This window comes from Ceratotherium simum, chromosome 22, assembly GCF_057802395.1.
Source record: "Ceratotherium simum simum isolate JZ-2026a chromosome 22, ASM5780239v1, whole genome shotgun sequence".
Taxonomy (NCBI): Eukaryota; Metazoa; Chordata; class Mammalia; order Perissodactyla; family Rhinocerotidae; genus Ceratotherium; species Ceratotherium simum.
Genome location: NC_141921.1, coordinates 32,030,823 through 32,055,209, shown reverse-complemented (window position 1 = coordinate 32,055,209; position 24,387 = coordinate 32,030,823). Strand labels below are relative to the sequence as shown.

General features: G+C 39.8%; 1 protein-coding gene across 5 annotated transcripts in view; it reads left to right on the top strand.

The window, feature by feature from the left end:
- SRRM1 (serine and arginine repetitive matrix 1) overlaps positions 1 to 16,986 on the top strand; it is a 31,347-nt gene extending 14,361 nt beyond the window's left edge. For 3 of the 5 annotated variants that reach the window (XM_004425742.3, XM_087446554.1, XM_087446556.1), the window contains 9 exons: positions 1,959 to 2,039; positions 2,572 to 2,658; positions 4,683 to 4,827; positions 5,211 to 5,252; positions 10,093 to 10,203; positions 12,304 to 12,765; positions 13,276 to 13,471; positions 15,329 to 15,538; positions 15,927 to 16,986. In XM_004425742.3, the coding sequence (XP_004425799.1) occupies positions 1,959 to 2,039; positions 2,572 to 2,658; positions 4,683 to 4,827; positions 5,211 to 5,252; positions 10,093 to 10,203; positions 12,304 to 12,765; positions 13,276 to 13,471; positions 15,329 to 15,538; positions 15,927 to 16,031 (1,439 nt within the window). In that variant the 3' untranslated portion in view covers positions 16,032 to 16,986. The remainder of the gene's footprint in view (positions 1 to 1,958; positions 2,040 to 2,571; positions 2,659 to 4,682; positions 4,828 to 5,210; positions 5,253 to 10,092; positions 10,204 to 12,303; positions 12,766 to 13,275; positions 13,472 to 15,328; positions 15,539 to 15,926) is intronic. The other 2 variants (XM_087446555.1, XM_004425743.3) reach the window with 2 other exon arrangements.
- The last annotated feature ends 7,401 nt before the right edge of the window (positions 16,987 to 24,387 follow it).

Genomic DNA, 24,387 nt, shown 5'->3' with positions numbered 1-24,387 from the left:
TGATGAAATATTAACATTATTTGAAATATTAATAGTGCTATAATTCATTCAGTCATGTTAAACTAGAGTAGGGGTATATAATGGATACATGTCTAATGGTATGAGCATATTAGCAATAAATAAAGACTATTTTAGCTAAGCCATTAATGACATTGAATCAGGATAAAACTCCAAATGTGTATTTCCATGGGAAAAAATATAAATAGTTATAGTCCAATTGTATTATTTACTAAGAGGCCTTTGCCAGCAATCTTATAAATATAACCACATTTTTAGCATTTGCTAGGGGAAAATGCATTCTGACATCCAACAACCAGCTTCCAAATACATTTTGGAACCCAGTTCTCTAAGGTGGTAATTTAGACATACGGATTTATAGATAACTGAATGCCTATATAATATCTTTTCAAGAATTGAAGGTTAAGTGACACTTAAAAATGGAGAATACTCACCAGAAAAGTAGCCTCAAATCCTTAAAAATTTTAAAGCAGTGCTATTTCATTTCTTTGTGTTTGTTAAAATACAAGTTAAATGCACTTTTGCTACCATATTTCATGATAACTAATTAGGTGTTAACCATTCTGTATCCAGTCCAGTGATTTGTCCAAAAGGCTCTTTAGGTAGAATCATTAATAAAAAGCTAGTCATTTTAGAAGTATAGTGGGAGTTCTTCAGTTTGACTACTTTAGCACAGAGGAGATTGCTGTTTTAGATGGCTAGCTCTCTAAGTTACTACCCCTTAGAATAAGCCTTTATAGAATTCTGAATGTGCACGTCTGTTAAATGAAATGTATCTACATTCTGGGTCGAACATCCCATGGTAATTGCTTTAATCAAACAAAACAGGTGTAAGGTTCCTGAGGGGATCATTTTGTCCTCAAGTTTAGTTTTTGGAGGGATAGTCTCAAATGATGTTTCAGGTTAATCTATAGTGAGATTAATGGTTATATCTGTAAATACTTTTGATTTTAGTTGAAGCAATGGATAAACATTAATTGTTGGAAATTAAGGCCTGTGCCCTAGAAAAAGTCTCTTGGGTTCAGATCCTAGTTCACTTAAATTATCTATGTGACTTTGGTTGGAGTTACTTTCTAAACCTCAGATTTCTCCTCTCTTTCTAAAATAGGGAGAGTGATACTAGCAACAGTACTTAATAATACAGCAAGCGCACAAAAGGTAGTTGCCATAATAATTTTCCATGCAAGTGGGAAAAGATTAGTTGGATAATTCATAAGGTACCCACAGCTCTCCTACTACCTTAGTTATATCTCAGAGTTGTTTCTTTTTTTTTTCTCTTTTAAAGCTTTGGAAAGAATCGTCCAGCCTTAGTATTCTTTTTACCGTTGTGAAGGTCTGCTTTTTTATAGGTGGTTTAAATCCCTCATGGCTGTGGTGAAGGAAGGTTATGCTCTACATAAAGAGCCTTCAGCTTCTTGGGTGGCTAATTCATTTCACTTCTCCAGACGAAATATCTGTCTCTGGGAAAGTTTCATCAGATCTTATTTCTTAATCATTTATCATCTTTATTACTTTTCTGTACCCACCTACAGTGGGTGCTTGAAAGCTCTTAATGCTGATGTGGCCTCTGTAGTTGAGTGTGTGTTTTAGATTGTGGGGTGGGTGGCACACAGAGGTTTACTTTATTGAGCTGAATGTTTACATAGCATAAAGCTTGTTCTACTCAGAAACAGCAGCTCCCAATTTCTCTTAACTGTTGTTTCTCTTGGGAGAATCTTAAGATTCGAAAGTCAAATAGAACTTTTTAGGATTTTCACCAAACATTTAAAATTTCTTGCTTACGCTTCAGGTAATGTTTAGATAATGACAATAAAGTCTTATAGGACTTTTTAAATTATCGATACATTCTTAATGAGAAAAATCACACCTATTTTTTTTACTATTAAGAAAATATCTTGTTGTATAGCTTTGGTGGGTTTTTTTTTCCTTATTGTCTTTAGTGACAAAACATAAAGGTACTGAGAAAAGAGAGTCTCCTTCACCAGCACCCAAGCCTAGAAAAGTGGAGTTATCTGAATCAGGTAAGTTTTTTTTGTTTTTTGTTTTGTTTTTTAAGCTGAATTAAATTTATTGCACATTTGGTCATCCCCTATTGGTTAAAGATTAGTTATAGGATATGGCTTAGTGGTTAGGAGCAAGGATTCTGAAGTCAAATCAACCTCGTTTGAATCCCCAGCTTCACTAGTTAACCACTTTTTGTTTAATTACTTAGTTTATCTGAGCCTTGTTTCTTTCATCTCGGAAATGTGGATAACAGTACCATTCTTTAGGTTCTTGATGATTAACTGAGTAATGTTTATAAAGTGCTTGGCATCCAGCCTGACCTATAGCAGATGCCTAACTTTCTTTTGATTGATTACATTTGGTGAAGATAGCTAAATCGGCAGTTAAATTGGCATTTTCAGCTCCTCCTTCTTTGTAAAAAATACACTAGTAGTTGTATTGCTTAACCCAACCAGATAAAGGTTTAAGAAACCGTTTTTCAGTTCAAATATGTTACATTTTCTGTATGCATAACTAAAGGAACGCTTTCTAAATGCATCCATCTTTCAGAAGAAGATAAAGGTGGCAAAATGGCTGCAGCAGATTCTGTGCAGCAGAGACGCCAGTACAGACGACAGAACCAGCAGTCTTCATCTGGTATGGACACTGATGCAAGTTTTTTCGATCTGCATTTCCTAATAAAAAATACTTACAATAATAAATATCCATGAGAGTAGTGAGTGTGCTTAGGAGAACTACGTTTGTGCCTACAGAGAAATCTGTTAGGAGGAAGTGTTAACTTTCTGGGTTTTGGTTTTAAGTCCTTTCTTAAAACTTAATTTTCTTTTAAATTGTGAAAACAGTATTAAATCTTGAGTACAACAGTAAAACAAAACAAGGGTATAAAATTGGAAAAGTATAATTCTTTTCCCAGCCCCAGTCTTAACTCCTGAAAGCTTTTATTCAGAAATTTTCTGTGCATGTATAAGCATCTGTGGTTTAAGAAGTAAAATAGGGCCGGCCCCGTGGCTTACTGGTTAAGTGTGCGCGCTCCGCTGCGGGGGGCCCAGGTTCAGATCCCAGCGTGCACCGACACACTGCTTCTCCGGCCATGCTGAGGCTGCATCCCACATACAGCAACTAGAAGGATGTACAACTACGACATACAACTATCTACGGGGGCTTTGGGGAAAAAAAGGAGGAGGATTGGCAATAGATGTTAGCTCAGAGCTGGTCTTCCTCAGCAAAAAGAGGAGGATTGGCGTGGATGTTAGCTCAGGGCTGATCTTCCTCACAAAAAAGAAGTAGTAAAATAAAACCACGTGGACAAGCTCAAACTGTAGATTATGTTGCCTGGCTTTTTAACTTACCTAGACATTTTTCCCGGCGGTTCTTATGAGACGATCTACCTCTTTTTTTTTTTTTTTTTTTTTACTAACTGCAGCATTTTTTTTAATATTATTTGATTTTTTTTTTTTTTTTGTGAGGAAGATTGGCCCTGAGCTAACATCTGCCAATCCTCCTCTTTTTGCTGAGGAAGACTGGCCCTGGGCTAACATCCATGCCCATCTTCCTCCACTTTATATGGGACGCCGCCACAGCATGGCCTGACAAGTGGTGCATCGGTGCGCGCCCGGGATCCAAACCCAGGCCGCCAGCAGCAGAGCGCACGCACTTAACCACTATGCCACGGGACTGGCCCCTGCAGCATTTTTTTTATTGTAATAATACACTATAATTTATCGAGCCAGTCGCCTATTTGGACATTTAGGTTGTTTCTAGTTTTTTTGTGTGTATTTATGTAAGTATATCTGTAAAATAATAATTAGAGGTAGAATTTCTGAATTAAAGAGTATGTGCATAGAAACCTGGTTCTTAAACCCAGATGTTCTGATTTTATTAGCTCAGTTGATATTTGTGACTTAGTCTAGGCACTGCCTTTGCTGTTCATTTATAAAATGGAAACCAAAGCGTTCCACAGTGGCACTAAGTCAATTAAAAGCTGTACAGCTTTTACAGTGCATTGAAGACGAGGTTAATCATGGAAAGGTTTAAAAATACTTATAGGTCTTGGGCATTTTTTGGTACTTGGAACTTTGTTTTAAATTTAAGTTTTGATATTTGGGAATAGTGGTTAGTATTTTAAGTTAAGGAAACCATGTTCAAACAATTGGAGTTTTTCTCTTTGCAGTCCTGGATATTGCTACTGGGCCTGTAGGAAATGTCACACACATTTTTTTTTGTTTGTTTGATAAATGTGGGGGATATGGAAGTAAGTTACTCAAATCCTGATAAGACTTTCAGTAGCTTTAACAGTGATTAGAGTAGCAAGAATCAAGTAATTACTTGAGATGCTTTTTAACCTTTAGTTACTTATTTGGAAAATCACTAGATTCTTAAGAAACACTTGTGTCTTGTTGGATTGTACTGTGGAAATGATTTGTAAAACTTAAATAAATACACAGCATCATCATTATTATTGTATAGTTATGCTTGGATTTCAAGTCACTGAGCGTATATTGATATTGCCTTTGTTAGAACAGTTGGCTTGTATACGTGCTTGCTTACATTAGTGAATTTGACTTGCTAATTTGGATACTCCATCTGCTTAGAATCAAGATGTGGACAGACTCTTTTAAGCACAGACCTAATGTAATTTTTTGTTTATTGTGTAAATATAGATTCTGGCTCCTCCTCTTCCTCAGAAGATGAGCGACCCAAGAGGTCCCATGTGAAGAACGGTGAGGTAGGCAGGCGGCGGAGACATTCCCCTTCCCGGAGTGCCTCTCCATCACCTCGAAAGCGCCAGAAAGAGACCTCCCCTCGGTAATGTTTTTTCTTCAATAGTCTTCACTGATGTTCTGTAGTTGTGATGAAACTTTATAACTTAAGGGATGGGCGATGAGCTTATTTTAGAATTTGGTAAACTCCTTCACTTCATACAGAAGGAGGTGGTCAGATTTTGTTTTGGGGGAGTTTGCTTTGCTTTGTTTGGTGGTTATTACTGTTTAATGAGAACTTAGTAAGTTTTGTACCACCATGTCACATGTGCGTGACTAGAAGAATAGACCATTTAAATCATAGCATTAACTACTGAACATCTTTGAACCTTTAAAAATAAATATCTCCATTCGTGATACTTGACTCCATTGAAGTAAATAATTTGGTGAATGGAATTCTTGACATTTGTTTTTCTCCACTGCTCTCAGGATGCAGATGGGAAAGCGATGGCAATCGCCAATGAATAAAAGGTTGGTTAGACACTGCTTTGTAAATTAGGGTTACATGTCAAAGTTTTAGTGACTTAATTTACTGTTTAGGTAACCTTATCTCATTCCTAGGTGTACAATGGGTATGGTTGTGGAGAAGTTCCTCAGTTGTTTTGGTTGAATTATATGTATTGACACATCAAATTAATGATAGAGTTGTATGCAGTGTTGATTTTATTTTATTTATTTATTTTTAATTTATTTAGTGTGTTTGTGTGTGTGTGTGTGTGAGAGAGAGAGAGAAAAAGACTGGCCCTGAGCTAACATCCATGCCTACCTTCCTCCACTTTATATGGGACGCCACCACAGCATGGCCTGACAAGCAGTGCCTCAGTGCACGCCCGGGATCCGAACCCAGGGCCGCCAGCAGCGGAGCTCGTGCACTTAACTACTATGCCACGGGACCGGCCCCGGCAGTGTTGATTTTAGAGTGTCGTTTGAACTTAGATTTTTGTGCAGTTATAGTATCTGGATATTTTCCAAGAGATAGGATAATGATAGCTCCTTAGATTTAGGAACAGGACTTTGTGGTGACTTTAGGGAAGGAAAGAAAAATGGCGAAGAGACTTTAAAAAGATTAAAAAATGAATGTAAGGCTTTGGCCCTGTTGAGTGTTTCCTATAGTAGGAAGGTAGGTTGCATATCTTTATTGAACCTTTTTGATCATCAGTGTCTGTGTGACCATAAAACCGTAATGTTTTAGAGCCGGATCATACGTAGAAATCTCTTAATTCAGGCCTCGCTCAAAAGTGAGAGAAAACAGAGGCCCAAAAGTAGTAAAGTGAGTTTCTTACGTTGCGAAGTGACAAAGCCAGATCTTAAACCTGTGCCGTTGAGATTATACCATCTTCACTAGTCTCCTGCTTTTTAATTTAGCTGCCACTAAATTTCTAAGTATTTATGCTTCCTGAAACTATCACACTGTCCTCTTTATAGCTCACTTTTTGAAGCTGTGTTGTTTTAGGTAGTCTCATTAATAAGAGTGTTTTCTTGGAAAGGCTTTTTGTAACCAGTCAGCAGTGTTTGTGGTGGAGCAAAGCAGTGTATTTGCGCTGTGGTAGTAACTATTACTTGAGGGTAAAAAATAAAAACCTATATAAATTTAGATGCTTAAGTATTCTATTCGCAGCTATAATTACCCCTGTCTTCTGTAAAACTGCTAGTACAGCAGCTAAAAAATTGCTTTACAAAATCAGGTTTGTGGTAAGATTTCTTCCCCCATCTTGAAACTACATTCTATATTGGAAAGAGATTTCTCACAACAGTGAAATCAGCACTAATGTTCATTACCCTGCTCCAGGGTGTTTTTGTTCTGTTTCCCCTCATTAAAAAGGTACTTAAGTCATACTAGTAGCCTCAAGTTTAATGATGTTAAAATTGCCATCAGGTGTTTAGAGTTTAGCGCTAGAGAAAGAATTATTTGGAATCATGTTTCAGTATTTATTGTATTTGAAGAAGGGAAATACAGCCTGGTTTTGAATATTTTATATGTAAAGTTTAAACACTGAAAAACATAACATTTTCCATGTTCTTAAACACTTGTATTTGGATAGTGAACACTCCTTTTTAACTTAAAGCATATGAGGTATATTGATCACATTTAGTGTAAAAAGATAGTTGTGGTATCTGTAACTTCTTATCTTCACTTACCAGGGTGGCTAGTGAAGTGAGATTGTTCTGAAGAGGTCACTGCAGAGATAGCAGGCTGGCTCCTCCTGAGAAGACTTGTCTCTTCTCACATACTTGAGGGCTAAGAGCTCCATTGAGGCTTATTGAAACCATGGTTCTCACACAATTTACAGGGAAAACTTCCCTATTCAACAATTTCTACACATTTGAAGGCTTGGCTTGGCATTAGTAACTAAAGGGCCCCGTGGCTTAGCGGTTAAGTGCTTGCACTCCGCTGCTGGCGACCCGGGTTCGGATCCCAGGCGCGCACCAACACACCGCTTCTCCGGCCATGCTGAGGCCGCGTCCCACATACAGCAACTAGAAGGATGTGCAGCTATGACGTACAACTATCTGCTGGGGCTTTGGGGGAATAAATAAATAAAATTATAGAGTAACTAAAAAATGCTTAGTGGTGTTTTTTTTTTTTTTTTTTTTTTAACCCCTAAAATGTGTGCCTTATCACCTCAGGTAAGAAACTCTGTAGCCTTCAGGTCATAGTTTGGTTATTGTTTTCTTATTCTCTTTTTGGTTATTTTCTCACGGAGAAACACAGGACTTTGAAGATCATCACTGAAAGGACCCTTTTAGTTACTCTAAGCCTTTCATTTTACAAGTGAAACTGAGGCACAAAAGAAATATCTCAGGTCATTAGTGTATCATAATAAATTCTAATCTGAGTCCAATTCTTTAATGAGATTTTTTTTTTTTTTTTTGGTGAGGAAGATCAGCCCTGAGCTAACATCCATGGCACTCATCCTCTTTTTGCTGAGGAAGACTGGCCCTGAGCTAACATCTATTGCCAATCCTCCTCCTTTTTTCCCCTTTTTCTCCCCAAAGCCCCAGTAGATAGTTGTAGGTCATGGTTGTACATCCTTCTAGTTGCTGTATGTGGGACGTGGCCTCAGCATGGCCGGAGAAGCAGTGCGTCGGTGCACGCCCAGGAATCTGAACCCGGGCCGCCAGTAGCAGAGCGCGCGCACTTAACTGCTAAGCAACCGGGCTGGCCCCTAATGAGAATTTCTTTTTTTTTTTTTTAAAGATTTTATTTATTTTATTTTTTCCCCCCAAAGCCCCAGTAGATAGTTGTATGTCATAGCTGCACGTCCTTCTAGTTGCTGTATGTGGGACTTGGCCTCAGGATGGACGGAGAAGTGGTGCCTCGATGCACACCCGGGATCCGAACCCGGGCCACCAGCGTTGCAGCGCGCGCACTTAACCACCAAGCCACAGGGCTGGCCCCCTAATGAGAATTTCTGATTAAAGTTTTGCAAACTGAAATTGGGAGAACATTTTTTAAAGAGAAGCCATATAATCATCAGTAATAGCCTCTTATACTGTGATACCTACTGAACATGTTGGGAGTTCTGTTTATCACCTGATCCTCAAAGTTTGAGTATAAATCTTTGTTTTTCTTCTTTGTAAGTCAAAACTCAAATATCTTTTCCCATTTGAAATCTTCATCACCTGTTGAAACAATACTGTAGTCATCCTGTTTTTCCAGGTCCCATAATTCTAAGATTAACCTTACTAGTAAAGTGGCTTCTCCTTTACTGTCCTTTCTTGTCACTGATAGTTTGGTGTCTATATTTCCTTCATTCAAAGCTTATCTTGATATATTGCCTCTTGTACTTTATATTTTAAATCTGTTCAAAGTGAAGTCTTAGTCTCTATAAGGCATAAACAAATTTAAATTGAAAATTAAATGTAATAATGAGTTTCAGAATTTTCTGTTCTGTTGACAGAGCTCTCCTTAGTTTTAAAGGGGAACCAAGACCAGTAAACTTTAAAAAATATTTCTAGATTCATAGGAAGCATCAATCCTTCACTGGGCAAGAAATTAAGAACTAATTACATTATTTGACTACTTTGTATTTGCAAACTTACCCAAAAGTGGCTTGGTGTATATTTTAATGTATCTGTCGGGAGACTGGCATGAGTTAGTCCAGTCGGTATACACTCATGTTCCACATAATGATGTTTCAGTCATTGGTGGACTGCATACACAACAGGGTTCCCATAAGATTAGTACCCTGTAGCCTAGTGTGTAGTACGCCATGCCATCTAGGTTTGTGTAAGTACACCCTGTGATGTTTGCACAACAACAAAATGGCCTAACGTATCCCCATCAAGTGATGCATAACTAATCATATTTTTCAGGTGTGCTTTTTGTGTTGGTTAAGTGTGTTGTTGAGCTCAGAATTAAAGTTGATATGATTCTTATCTATATTTTAACCACATTGCTCCCAGTGATAGCGTTAGTGCTCGGACAACTTTGGTCATTTGTCTTTAGGATAGTGTTTTTAGTTAATAGTTTGCAACTCTTTATCGGTCGAAATCCATCAAAAAAATCGAGAGCCTGGAGCAGTGACACCTAGATTTGGGGCCATAAGCCCCTGGTGACTATTAAAATTTAGAATTTCTCTGTTAGAACATTGAAAATTTTTCTAGGCTTTAAAGCAGTTGTTTCTAATAAGGAGTTGGAATAGCCTAAAGAGCCTTTTCAACATACAGCGGCTAGATCATAGCCCTGACCTGCTGAACACCAAGCTCAGATAAGCTTCCCAGGTGATTCCAATGTGTATTCCAATTAAAAAGTAATGTTCTGAGGCAGAGTTTTCAAACTTTTTTCCTGCATCATGTTAAGAATGTTTTATATCATGACCCAGACTACATATTTATATACTGAAACAGAAATTTCACAAAACAATATTTACCCTTACTACAAGTAAATCACTCTTACTTTCTATTTAAAAAAAAAAAAAATGCTGGGGGCCAGTCCTGTGGCGCAGTGGTTAAGTGCGCGTGCTCCGCTGTTGGCGGCCCGGGTTCAGATCCCAGGCACGCACCAAGGCACAGCTTGTCAGGCCATGCTGTGGCAGCGTCCCATATAAAGTGGAGGAAGATAGGCACAGATGTTAGCCCAGGGCTGATCTTCCTCACAAAAAAAAAAGAAAGAAAGAAAAAAAAAATGCCGATGCTTAACGCAGGGTTTTGACTAATGGTCTTGACCTGTAGCTTGAAAAACACTGCTCTGAGGGATAGAGTAACAGGTGGTGCACTTGGGGTTAACAATTATTGAAACTGTGTTTTCTGGATCACTTAATTATAAATGCTCTGGCTCAGAATCAACTGTAATTGTTTTTTGGTTTAGTGGTAGACGGAGGAGAAGTCCCTCCCCAGCACCCGCCAGAAGACGACGTTCTCCTTCTCCTGCTCCTCCTCCTCGACGGCGCAGGTCTCCCACACCACCACCGCGACGAAGGTACTTCATCAGATATGCTAGATGGAGCTAATTGGAGCAACATTGAATCTTTATGATTGAAATATCTTATTAGAGTGGCATTGCTCAGCCATTCACAAAATGCCACATATTATATGATTCCATTTATATGAAAAGTCCAGAACACACAAATCTACAGAGATAGAAAGTAGATTAGTGGTGCCTAGGGTGAGGTGGGAATGGGGAATGGTAATGGTTGCACAACTGAACGTACTAAAACCATGGAAATGTACACTTTAAATGAGTGAGTTTTATGGTATGTCAATCACATATCGGTGAAGATGTTAAATAAATTAAAAGGTGGAATCACTCTAGTGATTACAGAGGGGAAAAGTTAGCAGTGAAGTTATCTTCCTGGCAGATACCTCCTTAACTAAGGAATTAAAGTTAACATCCCCAGTAATACATATTGGCATCACATAATTTCTGGATACCTTGGTAGTATCCTTATCAGTTATGCAGAACCTCAGTCTAATTATTAGGAAATATCAGACAAACCCAAATTGAAGGTCAGTCTACAAAGTAATTGACTAGTACTTTTCAAAAATGGTGATCATGAAAGACAGACTGAAGAACAGTGACAAATAGGCAGAAACTTAAGGACACATGACAACTGAATGCAATGTAGGATCCTGATTTTTGGAACCTGGGACAGAAGGAGGACATTTGTGGAAAACTGGGGTGGTATTGGTATTTTAGTTAATACCAAGTTAGTAGTGAGGTTAATTTCATAATTTTGATAATTTTTCTATGCTTGTATAAGATGTTAAGTGGCAAATTTCCACCTTTATTGCAGCTCTTCTGTAAATCTAAAATGATTTCAAAATGAAAGTTAGGGGAAGAATATCTAATGACATTGCTCAAATATATTACCAAGTGGTATAATGGCTACTAGCACTCTTGAATGCCTATTATGTGCCAGGTAAAGTGCTGGGTGCTTTATATAATTTCATCTCTAGTCCTCAAGATGATCTTGCTTGGTAGGTGGTGGTGTTCCCATTTTTCAGGTGAGGAAATAGAGGTTCAGAGTTACTAAATAACTGCCCAAGGGCAAAAATGGAACTGCACTCTACCACATTGCCCAAAAGATGGCTTGCTGTAAAGCTGATTCTAGGCAGGAAAATATTTTGAGTTCGAGGCCTGAACGTTTCAGGAACAAATTAGGCAGTTGAACTAAAGGTTATGTTCAGGTCTAATTCGTAAGAGGCAGGTGAGGGTTAGGTAGGAATTAGACATTAAGAGGAAGGCCAGCCTGGATTTTCAGAGGGATGCATTCTGCTTAGCAGTAGACTTCGATTGAAAAAAGTGGTCTTATGAGACAGAAAATGCAAGTCTCTTTGAGGAGGTTAGAGAGATCTGTTAAAGCTTGTGCAGTAAACTCTAATTATTAATGTAGAGTCCAAATGACAATTTAGAGAGGGTGCCACATAGAGCTCTTTAAAGCACAGACTTCCTGAGTAAGTTGACCACAGTCAGTAGAGTCCTGCTAATGTAGTTAGCTAGTTGTTATGTAATGATAAAGGATGTTCACAGTTTCCTCAGAGCAATGCAAGATTCTCTTCTCAAAAAAAAACATTAAATTGATTCCATGTGGATTATGTTAAATGACTTGATAGATTTGAATTCATTCTGAAAACTGCAAATTTCTCCATTAACCAGAATATCCTATTTTGTAGTCATCCAGAATAAACAGGAATTTGCTAAGTGAATTTTTTAATTTAAATAAGGATAAAGGGCAGGCCTCGTGGCTTAGCGGTTAAGCGCTCGCACTCTGCTGTTGTTGGCCCGGGTTCGGACCCCGGGCGCACACCGACACACCACTTCTCTGGCCATGCTGAGGCCGCATCCCACATACAGCAACTAGAAGGATGTGCAGCTATGATATACAACTATCTACTGGGGCTTTGGGGAAAAAAATAAATAAAATTATAAATAAGGATAAAGACATAGTATTTCCACTTAGACATATACTCTCTCTACCTGGTGCTAACTACAGTATAGCCACAACTGCTGGTTAGTTTTCTTTGTATTCTATTTCCTTATTCTCTTGGATATTTCAACTTAATGATATATTTTTCCTAGGACTCCTTCTCCTCCCCCACGTCGGCGCTCACCTTCCCCAAGAAGATACTCTCCTCCAATACAGAGGAGATACTCCCCTTCTCCACCTCCAAAGAGAAGAACGGCTTCTCCTCCTCCCCCTCCTAAACGAAGGGCATCACCATCTCCACCACCAAAGCGTCGAGTCTCCCATTCTCCACCTCCCAAACAAAGAAGCTCCCCAGTCACCAAGAGACGTTCGCCTTCATTGTCATCAAAGCATAGGAAAGGGTCTTCCCCAAGCCGGTCTACCAGGGAGGCCCGGTCACCACAACCAAACAAACGGCATTCGCCCTCACCACGGCCTCGAGCTCCTCAGACCTCAAGTCCTCCACCTGTTCGAAGAGGAGCATCATCATCACCCCAAAGAAGGCAGTCCCCATCTCCAAGTACAAGGCCAATTAGGAGAGTCTCCAGGACTCCGGAACCCAAAAAGACAAAAAAGTAAAAATATTCTATGCTTTTTGGTTAGGAAAACTAACTTGCATAGTTCTCTGTGAATACAAACTTTTAAGGCAAATTCTAGGTACTGTTCACAGATCATTTTATGTTTTCAGGATAGTTCCTTATGGCATAAACTAAATGCCATAGGCTTTTACTTGGTTTTTAGGAGTATCGGGTTTATTGAGGGGTGTGCTTCCAAAGCTAAACTCAGATGACGCATAGAACATCTCTCGTAAGGCTGATAAAAGTAGTCTTAAAGAAAAGGAACTGGCATTACTAATTTCATACAGAAAAATCATTGACAGAATGTATAGAATTGTGGGGCTTGAACTACTCTCCAGGAGATTTAGATGATATAAATTTGATATTTGTTAGTAGAATCAACTAACAGACTCAATGCTGTAAAAGGTTTAAAGTTTGTGACTTGTTTGTGTAATGGTAGTTTGTTGTCTTCTCTTAGGAAAGATCTGTTCTTGGATACTAAATGTTCTGGTTTTTCTCCTTTTCTAGGGCTGCCTCTCCAAGCCCTCAGTCTGTAAGGAGGGTCTCATCCTCCCGATCTGTCTCAGGATCTCCTGAGCTAGCAACTAAAAAGCCCCCAGCACCTCCATCCCCTGTCCAGTCTCAGTCACCCTCTACCAACTGGTCACCAGCGGTACCGGTCAAAAAGGCTAAAAGCCCAACACCAAGCCCGTCACCGGCAAGGGTATGTGTCTGTTGTGTTTTGGACATTTTTTATAATTGTTTGTGGTCACTTGGAAGCAGAGAAAATTTTTTTGTGTTTTGTAGTTCAGAAGAGTATCCTGGTTCACATGGACTTCAGGAAGGCACACATGAAGTAGTGGTGGTTGCATCAGCAGTCCATGCTTAATACTCTAGCCACCCACTAATGTGTGATATATCTAATACTGTTAAATTCTAGAACCTTGGTGGTTGAGATTGGACTATATAGGAAATCGAGAAAAACAAAGAAAAAATTACCCAGGATTCTGTTATCTAGGGGAAAAATAGCTTAGTATTTCTGATGTTTTCTCTAGTGTTTGACACATTTTGAGATACCTAGTTAAGATCACACAAATCAATAGAACTTTCAGTCTTAGATCATCTCTTTTAGTATGATTTAAATTTTATAAAGGAAAAAATATGTATCACAAAATGCGGACAATGGTTATATGTTAGAAGGGGAATCATATGTGATTTAAATTTTTCTTTTTTACACTTTTAATGCTCTTATTTTCCCTACAATGGAAATACGTTATTTCTATAACAAATAAATGAACCTGGCAACCTGTGAAATACTAGATGGAATGTAAAGTATTTTATTGTCCCATGTAGTCATGCCTTTGGCAAGCTACATAAGAATAACAGTCTTGTTTTTACATTGTCGAGTTTAAATATCACTGGAGTATTAAAATATTGGAGTTCAAATGTTTTTTCCCCTTTGTGAGTCTTGGACAGGTTTCTGTATTTTATGAAATCAGTGGTTAGGTGTCCATCTTAATAGGTTTGACTGAATTATTGTGCAAATTAACCAAATGGATTGAGGAATTTTAAGTAATTGCTTAGAAATGTGAAATTTAAGAATTACAGACTAGATTCAATAATAGCAGAGCCTGCCCTTTGCATAAATTTGGTATATATGTAGTGAAGAACAGACCACCTCCATTCAAAAGATAGGAGAGGTCAGATGGTGACTAGAGACATGGCATTCATACAAGCATGTATTTAGAATAATAGCTGTATTTATTAAAATACTGCTCTGTGTTAGGCTATTATTGTGGGTGATTTACAGATATACCCATTTAATCCTCAAAACAGCTTTATCGAGGATTTTTATACCCTTTCTAGGACAACAAAAAGGGTTCAGAAAAAGTCAAGCAGTTTGTCTGAGGTCAAATAGTTATAGGTTCAGAAACCAGAATTCAACTGAAGCCTAGTTGAGTTCAGAGACTTCTCTTTCTGTCTCACATGCTGCTTTTCCTTAGAGTTGGAGATAGACCCTGACTCGCAGTTTGTGGTTGGGAAACCTAGTTTACTGTGAAATTAGTTGGGGATGGTTGTAAAAGTCAGTTATCTTCAAGGTCCATTCTGCCTCGTAAATCTGTGAAGAATATCGGCTTTCAATGTGGTTCTTATCTCTAGGAATACTTTTCTTGGTGGTAATTGGCCTTGGGCCTTTTTTTCCCTGAAGCCTTATGAATCCTGAGATTTGTCCATTTAACTATTCCCATGAGGTAATAAAATGTTGAGTTGGACAGAATTTTAATCAAATTGATTTTTTTTTTTTTTTTTTTTTTTTTTTTGGTGAGGAAGATCAGCCCTGAGCTAACATCCATGCCTCCTCTTTTTGCTGAGGAAGACCGGCCCTGGGCTAACATCCATGCCCATCTTCCTCCACTTTATGTGGGACGCCGCCACAGCATGGCCTGACGAGTGGTGCATCAGTGGGCACCTGGCATCCAAACCCTGGGCCGCCAGCAGCAGAGCGCGTGCACTTAACCACTACGCCACAGGGCTGGCCCCAAGATTGATTTTTATTGCTGTTATTTTTCTGGATTTCTAGAATTCGGACCAAGAAGGAGGTGGAAAGAAGAAGAAGAAAAAAAAGGACAAGAAACACAAAAAGGATAAGAAGCACAAGAAGCACAAAAAACACAAGAAGGAAAAGGCTGTGGCTGCGGCTGCTGCAGCCGCTGTAACCCCTGCAGCCATTGCTGCCCCCACCACCACTTCAGCACAGGAAGAACCGGAGGCAGAGCCCGAGCCTCAGAAGGTAAGTATGGACCTGTCTTGTGGTTTCTACAAGTAGCCAAATCATTGCTTTTGAGAAGTAGCGAAACAATTTTTTCTAATAATTGGCTACTTGGTTGTTAACTCTCTTCTGATCTGTTTCTCAGTGACCTACCAAGAATAGGAATTTGCTTAGACTAAGGATAAGGATACGAGTGGCTGTCAAAAAGCTTAATGTATATTTTTTAAAATAACTTTTTTGAGATATAATTAACGTATCATGTAATTCACCCATTTAAAGTATACGATTCACTGGTTTTTAGTGTATTGGTAGAGTTGTGCAGCCATGGCCACAGTTGGCTTCTGCTCTGTACTCAGCACCTCCCACGAGTGTCTCAAGACTTAATGATGTGACTATTCTGGTTTTTTAGGAGACTGAAAGCGAAGCCGAAGATAACCTTGATGACTTAGAAAAGCACCTGCGTGAAAAGGCCCTGAGGTCAATGCGGAAGGCTCAAGTGTCCCCACAGTCTTAGGTGGAAATGTTTGTTATGATGTAAATTTTATTTGGTTTGTACGCAATTCAATTTCAAAATTGCTAAAATGTGTTTGAGCTTTAGACTATAACATTTGTTGTAATAATTGCTAGGTTGAAGTTCACCATGTAAAAAAAGGGCATGGATTTACATTGCAAAAGATGTCCACAGTGTGTTAGTGACATTCTTTCATTGAGAGCTGACATAAATTCATTTAGAGTGAAATATTTTAAGCCAAAAAAAATCCCTTTTTTAAAAAAGGGGGTTTAAATATTGTTGGCATTCTTATGGTTTGTTTAAATGCCCCTGGCTATTCTGAGATTTTTCTTTCTTTTTTTTTTCCTTTTCTTTACTTTTTCTCATTTGAGTCTTAGCCACCCATTTAAGTTATGATGCTTCCAACCTTGTATGGTTTGCAAACTTGCCCAAAAATAAGACCACTGTTGAACTACCACAAAAGCATAAATGAGTATTTTAATGCCACAATCTTTCCTGTTGCCTGTGGAGTCTCTGCTGAAATGAATCAGGATTTGAGCTCTAGAGTGAGACAGAAAATGAAAGCATGTTGTTGCCAGGGCACTGTGGGTTTATATTGATGTGTAACAAGTCGATTTGGAACACTGGAATTTCATTCTATTCTGTTGTGTTTTTCTTTCTTTCTTTTTTTTTTTTTTTTTTTTTGTAAAGGCAATTAGCAGTCCCAGGAAGGATCCTTCAGTTATATAAAATTGTGTCGTATGAAATGTCATGGCTCCACTCATAATTTTGTCTTGTTCTTCCGATTGGTGTATACAACTTGCAGAGCTCTTGTATTTGGAAGGCTGGAAGGGCCCAGACTTGGAAATAGTGTCTTGTTTTCACTGTTTTTGTTTTTTGTTTTTGTTTTTGTTTTTTTTTTAACTAAAGCTATATAAAGCTGTGGATTAAACAGAATAAATTTCTAAATTTAAAAGTGTTTGGCCACTCACTTTCACTTACCCGTCTCAGTCAATACTGTAGGAAGCCTACCTTTCTTAGAAATCTTATAGTGCCTACATTTTTACCCCCTAGGCACCTTTGGCAGAGTGAGGGTTGGGCAAGGGAAATAAACGGTGATGAAATTAAGGTTTTACCATCTTTGTTTTAGTAATTAATGTGATAAGTGCTATGAAGCAAAGTGCACAGTGCAGTTGGAACATACACAATGGGCAGGGCAAGTCAAGCAGACGTAGGTGAAGAGAAGAGCATTTCACGTGGAGCAAACAGTATCTGTGTATGCCCTGAGGCAGAAGGAGCCTGGCATGTTCCAGCAAGGGAATGAAGGCTAAGGAATGACTGGAGCAGTCTCCTCCTATCCGTCATGAGTGTGCAGATGTGTTTAATTTTGGCTCTCCACAGTCAAGTCATTTTGCATTTAAGATTTAGCAGAGCAGAATAATTTGAGGAAACTTGGAGTTGATAACATTGTATAAGGTAAAACAGCAACATTCATATGAAAAAAGTAAAAGGAAATTTTTGACACCATGAATCTAAGCTGATCAGGTTAACATGTGGACAGTTAATTTGATTATATTTCTAGCAGTTGATGCAAAAAGAGAAAGAAAATGCCTCCAAGTCTGAATTTCAGGAAAACTTAGCTAGAATTTTTTTACCTAAAGGACATGGACATAGAGGAGCTGTTTTTACAGGTGGGTTTTAAAAGTGATTTGTAGCAAGGCAAAAGCTTAGTGAAGGGCCGGCCCGGTGGCTTGGCGGTTAAGTGCGCGCACTGTGCTGCCGGCGGCCCGGGTTCGGATCCCGGGTGCGCACTGACGCACCGCTCCTCTGGCCATGCTGGGGCCGCGTCCCACATACGGCAACTAGAAGGATGTGCAGCTATGACAGACAACTATCTGCTGGGGCTTTGGGGGAAAAATAAATAAATAAAAAATCTTTAAAAAAAAAAAAAAAAGCTTAGTGAAGCTGCTGCTTTAGGGCCTGAACTAAGGGAGTCTCCATGATTACCTCCATACTAATCTCCATGGAGTGACTCCATGACTGGTAAGAGAGCCTCACATGTGCCTAAGGATCTTCCACACGACTTCCGTTGGACTTTATAATTCTGTGATGTAGGAAAAGCACAAAATATCTAGTTTCTAAGATGGTTGTTGCGGATTTATCCCTTCCAATGTGGACAAACCTGTGAACATCACTGGGGTACTTCATCTATCTAGCCAATCATTCATTCATTCAGTCCGTTTATTCACTAGGCCTTCATTCCTCCACTTGACTAAACTGCTCTGGTTAGGGTTAGCAGTAACCTCTATTTTGCCAAAGTGAATGTTCAGTTTTCGATCCTTACTTCACTAGCCCTCTCAGCAGGTTTTGGCTCAGTTGTTCACCTCGTTGATGAAACACTTTCTTGGGTGCTAGGAGGCAACACTGGTTTATTTTCTAGATGGGACACTAGTTTTCTTCCTACCTCACTAGCTGTTGCTGTTTATCTCTAGTGGATCTTTTCAATCATGAAGTGATGGAGTTTGTCTTTTTTGTCCTCGGTGGCCTTCCCTACATTTAATCCCTAATCCCTTGACTTCAGATGTCATCTTTTTGTTGATGTGTCAAGTTTCTTTCCAGTCTAAACGTCCTCCTGAGCAAGACCCCTATCTAGGTACATACCTACTTGATAACTCCATTTGGATGTCTAAAAGGCGTACCGAATTGAACGTGTCTAAAATAGAGGTTTTTTTTAATACCATCCTCTGATCTTATACCTGTCTCATTTTAACTTGTCACCCTCATTTACTCAAAATTGAATCAATACTGTCAGTGGCAGTATTGTCCACCCTCTCACACTCATGCACACAAAGGCTATTCCATTCCCAACAGCCTAAGTCAGATCACAGTACTACTCAAAACTCGCGGATGCCTTTCTGCCTCAGAGTAAAATCCAGATTTCTAACTGGCCTGCAAGACCCAATAGCACTGGGTTGAATCTGTGTTAGCCACTTCATCCCCACTCCTCAATCTGCTTAAGCCATATCTGCTGCCTTCCTCTTTAACCCTTCAAAGTTGATTTCTCTTTCATGCCTTCATTTCCACTGTTCCCTCACCTTGGAAGGCACGGCCTCCCAATCTTCTGACTTGTTTCCTTACTTGGTTTTCCTGAGACAGGCTTCCCTAACTGCCTCTCCTCCTTTGTTTTCATATATGGCAATTACTGCCTGAAATGATAGTTTTTGGTCCTTAGGAACTTGGTCTTGTTAACTGTGTCCCCAGTGCCTGGTACATAGTAGAAGCACAAATAATTGTGCTTCTGTGATGATGAACAGATGAATAAATAAGTTTAATTGGGCCGGCCCCGTGGCTTGGTGGTTAAGTGCGCGCGCTCCGATGCTGGTGGCCCGGGTTCGGATCCCGGGCGCGCACCGAGGCACCACTTCTCCGTCCATCCTGAGGCCGAGTCCCACATACAGCAACTAGAAGAATGTGCAGCTATGACATACAACTATCTACTGGGGCTTTGGGGGGAAAAAATAAATTAAAAAAAAAATAAAATAAGTTTAATTGACCGTTATTGCCTCCATACTTGCCAGAAGCTGCTGGAGTTTGAGGTAAAGAAAATGAAAAGACATGATAATTGCTGCCCTCAAGGAGTATTTGCCTACTGGGGCCATAGACATGCAAACAACAATTGGGAGTGGAGAGAACACAGTTTAGAGTCTGGTAGACCAGGATTTCTACCATAGCTTTCTACTGTGTAACGTTGGTCAAGTTACTTGACCTCTAAATGCTGTCATTTCCTCTTTTATATGATGGAAATAATGGTGGAATCTACCTCAGAGTTGTTTTTGAAGATTTAAATGTCAGTTAATACATACAAAGCAATGATAGCACAAAGAGAGATTTCCATTTTCTTAATTAACATGATATTCTAGTAATTATGGCAAATTTGAGTTTAGATGTCCAAGAAGGATTTTAGATCATAGCCGTCTTCAATTCAATTTTATTCTTTTTCTTTTTTAGATATCATTCACATAGCATAAAATTCACCTTTTTTTTTTGGTGAGGAAGATTAGCCCTGAGCTAACATCTGTCACCAATCCTCTTTTTGCTGAGGAAGATTGGCCCTGAGCTAACATCCATGCCATCTTCCTCTACTTTATATGGGACGCCACCACAGCATGGCTTGACAAGAGGTGCATCGGTGCGTGCCCAGGACCCAAACCTGTGAACCCCAGGCCACCGCAGCAGAGTGCGCGCACTTAACCGCTATGCCACTGGGCCAGCCCCTAAAATTCACCATTTTAAAGTGTGTAATTCAGTGGTATTTAATATATTCACAAGGTTATGCAACCATCACCACTCTCCATTCCAGAACATTTTCATCACCTCAAAAAGAAACTGGGCCCATCAGCAGTCACTTCTCATTCTCCCAACAGTCCCCCCAGCCCCAGCCCCTGGCAACTACTTTGTTTCTTTAGATTTGTCTATTCTGGACATTTCATTGGAATCATACAATATGTAGCCTTTTGTGTCTGTCTGCTTTCATTATAGCATAATGTGTTCAAGGTTCAGCCACGGTACTTCATTTCTTTTTATTGCTAAATAGTATTCCCTTGTATGGATATACCACATTTTGTTTATCCATTCATCTGTTGGACATTTGGGCTGTTTCCACTTTCCCACTATTATGAATAAAGCTGCTGTGAACATTTGCATACAAGTTTTGTGTGGACATGTTTTCTCTTAGGTATATATATATACCTGGGAGTGGAATGGCTGGGTCACATGGTAACTCAACTATTTTAGAAACTGCTAGACTATTTTCCAAAGCAGTTGCACCATCTCAAATTTCCACCAGCAGTATATGAGGCTTCCAGTTTCTCCACATCCTTGCCAACACTTGTTACTTGTCATTTTGATTCTAACCATCCTAGTGGGTGTGAAGTAGTATCTCATTGGGGTTTGATTTGCATTTCCCTGATGACTAATGATGTTGAGCATCTTCACATGTGCTAATATACCACAATGCCGTTTTAAGCTGATTGGTCTCAGCATGAAAATATTTATGAGATTATGGCTGTAGGTTTCTCAGAGTCTCGAGCGAGCTGATAATACATTTGTAAAGGGCTTTGTAGTGCTCTCATACCTATTGTGGAGGTTGGGGCTGGGGGACTATGGCCAAAGAAAAATTGGTTTCCATTTGTAAAGAGGATCCAGGAGGCTCAGGGAGAGTGTGACTTACTTAAGGTAATGGGTAGATGCAGGTCTAGTTAATATTGTCCCTCCCACCATCTGATAACTCTATTTTTCTCAATATACCTGTCTAGTGTAATAATCACGTAAGATAATGAATGTAGAAACACTGCCCAAATATGTGTGGTTATTAGAAGAGCATTAGGATTTAGGGTGTAGCTTATTACCCTAAGAAATCCAAGTTTAGAAATTGAAAATTGCATGGCATTAATATTTTGAGGACCCAACTCGGTTCAATCCTGAAAGACCAGCTCCAAGAATCCATAAGACTTTTGCCCTTTGGAAACTAATTTGCAGTGTTTTCCTTTGAAAGACCCATCTTAGCTCATACCAAACATTGCCTTTTGACTCTTAGGAACTCAATTATTGCTGTGTTCCTAATTGGTCTTCCATGACAATCTATTTTCAAAGGAAAGATGAATTGATAGGATCTGACATACAGGTTTTCCCAAAGTTCTTTGCAAAAACCTTCCACATTCGTCAATATGTAGTAAGTTGGCAGGTTCTCATAAGGGGTTTTTGCCAAGATGCCCATTTATTTCAGGTGTATCAGAGGGAAGGAGGAGCTGCCGTGCTGATTCCCAGGAGAGGCGCCATATGTGCAGAGGGCTATGGATACCTCACCAGACGGGGTAGTCATAAACTCTTCAGCTGGAAACTACCTTAAGGAAGTGTTTTGCAGAATGCAGTTTGAGACCCAGTAGTGAATTGTAAAATTCAGTAGGTCACAACCAGCGTTAAAAGAAAAAATTGAAATAGTTGAGTATGAATAGCATATGTAGGTTTTCTTTTTTTTTTTTTAGAAAATTTTTGTGTGTGTGTGAGGAAGATCAGCCCTGAGCTAACATCTAATGCCAATCCTCTTTTTGCCAAGGAATATTGGCCCTGGGCTAACATCTATGCCCATCTTCTTCCTCTACTTTAAAGATTTTATTTATTCATTTTTTTCCCCCCAAAGCCCCAGTAGATAGTTGCATGTCATAGGTTCACATCCTTCTAGTTGCTGTACGTGGGACTCGGCCTCGCGTTGGACGGAGAAGTGGTGCCTCGGGGCGCGCCCGGGATCCGAACCCGGGCCGCCAGCATCAGAGCGCGCGCACTTAACCGCTAAGCCACGGAGCCGGCCCTTCCTCTACTTTATATGTGATGCTGCCACAGCATGGCCTGACAAGCGGTGCATCAGCGCGCGCCCGGGATCCGAACCTGCGAACCTGGGCCGCCCAAGCAGAGCGCGCACATTTAACCGCTACCCCACCAAGCCAGCCCTGCATATGTAGGTTAAATATTGTTTCATGAAGTGTGCATGTCTGTGCAGGCATGCATATGTGTGTGTGTGTACTGGGTTGCAATGTAAAATTTATTCTGATGTGATTCATAGTCAACAAAATGGAAAGCCACTACCTTACAGATTATCTAGTCCACCAGTTTTTAAACTGCCCTGCAGAGCCCTAAGTGGGGCGAGTTACAGTTCAGATTTTCCTGTAAGATGGGGCCACTACTAGTACCCATCTTTGTTGAAGGACTGAGAGATGATACAGGCAAGCCTTGCAAATGCTTGGCTCTGCTTTGATTTTTTTTTTTTTTTTTAACTTTGAGCTTCCACGTTGAATTCTGTTTGAATAAAGGGATCCACAACCAAAAACTATGTGAAAACCACTGATCTAGGCCTCATCCTTGTCTTCTACAGATGAAGTCTAAAGAGGCGAACTGACTGCCCTGGGGCGCCACGCACCGACACCTACTACTGGGAGAGCTGTGGTACTTGCCCACTCCACACTGCCTCAGCCAGGGTGCTGGTAAAGTCACCCAACTTTAATTCTGTTGTAGTGGAAGGAAACTGAGGGAGATGAGCCGGGTGCCCCTGAAGCAGGGATAGAAGTAGCTTTCAGTGGATATCAGCATTGTGGAAGGAAGAACCCCATCCAGGAAAAGGATGTGCAAGAATGGCCTTTGTGAATCCAAAAATCTGAAATCTGTTTCAAGAACCTCCCTAGTGCACTACCAGGCAGGGACCCTCCTGGCATTTTAAGCATGGAGGCTTTGGCTTACACAGCCAACGTGACCAGTGGGAGGTGGTAAGCCTGATTGGTCTCAGCCCCGCCTGGAGGGAGAAGCCCACCCAGACCAGTGGGACCTACCCCAGCAGCCAGGATTTGCTGAGCATCTGCCAGGTGCTCGAGGCCTGTGATTTTCCACTTCCATTCCTTGGCTCTTTCTCTTGCTGTTCTCTGCCTGGAATGTCCTTTCTTGTCTCCTAGTGTCCAAATCCTTTTTGGACTTATAAATGTATTTAAGATGATGTTTTCTAATTATAAAAGAAAATACATACTCACTTTCAGAGAATTTGGAAAACAAAAATATAGAGGAAAAAAATTGGCGATCCCATCATCCAAATATAACCAGGGACACCTGTCTCAGGTCAAGTACTCTTCCTGACTACACCCGGCCCACACTGAGCTCCCCTCCTCTAACATATGGAACAAATCAGGTTTTTTCCCTATATAGTTATAAGTACATATGTAGCTACAAATATCAGAATCATGCCACATGTGCATAACATTTAATGTTCTTTTTTTCATTGGGCATGTCATGAACTAAAGTTGCAGAATACATTTTAAATGTTTTCTATAACCAGGAAATTTGGAAAATAGATTTAAAAAAAGTAAATTACCCCATGCCAACATCAAAACACAGCTACAGTTCTCCCTTTTGTATATTTCTTCCTAGTCATTTAAAAAAATTTTTAGATGCCTCTATTTATTTAAACTCTTACCTCTATAGGTAAAATGGTAATAATGGTACTCACCTCATAGGCTTTTGGAGAGGATTAAATGAGATGACCAAAATGCCTCAGTGGAGCTCATGGCATATGGCAGGGAAGGGGGCTGGGAGCAGAGGGGCAATCAGGTAGTGATAAAACCACATGACTGGGGACATAAGGGAGGGGAGCAGTGCAGTACAGCAATGGGCAAGAACAAGGTTCTGCAGCCAGCTTCTCAGCTACATACATGCTGTGAGACTAGGCAGAGTTCACCTCCCTCAGCCTCAGTTTCCCCTTCTGGAAAATGGGCATGGATTCAATAAGGTAATGTATGTAAAGGGCTTAGCCCGTGCCTGCCACATCATGAGGGCTCCATCA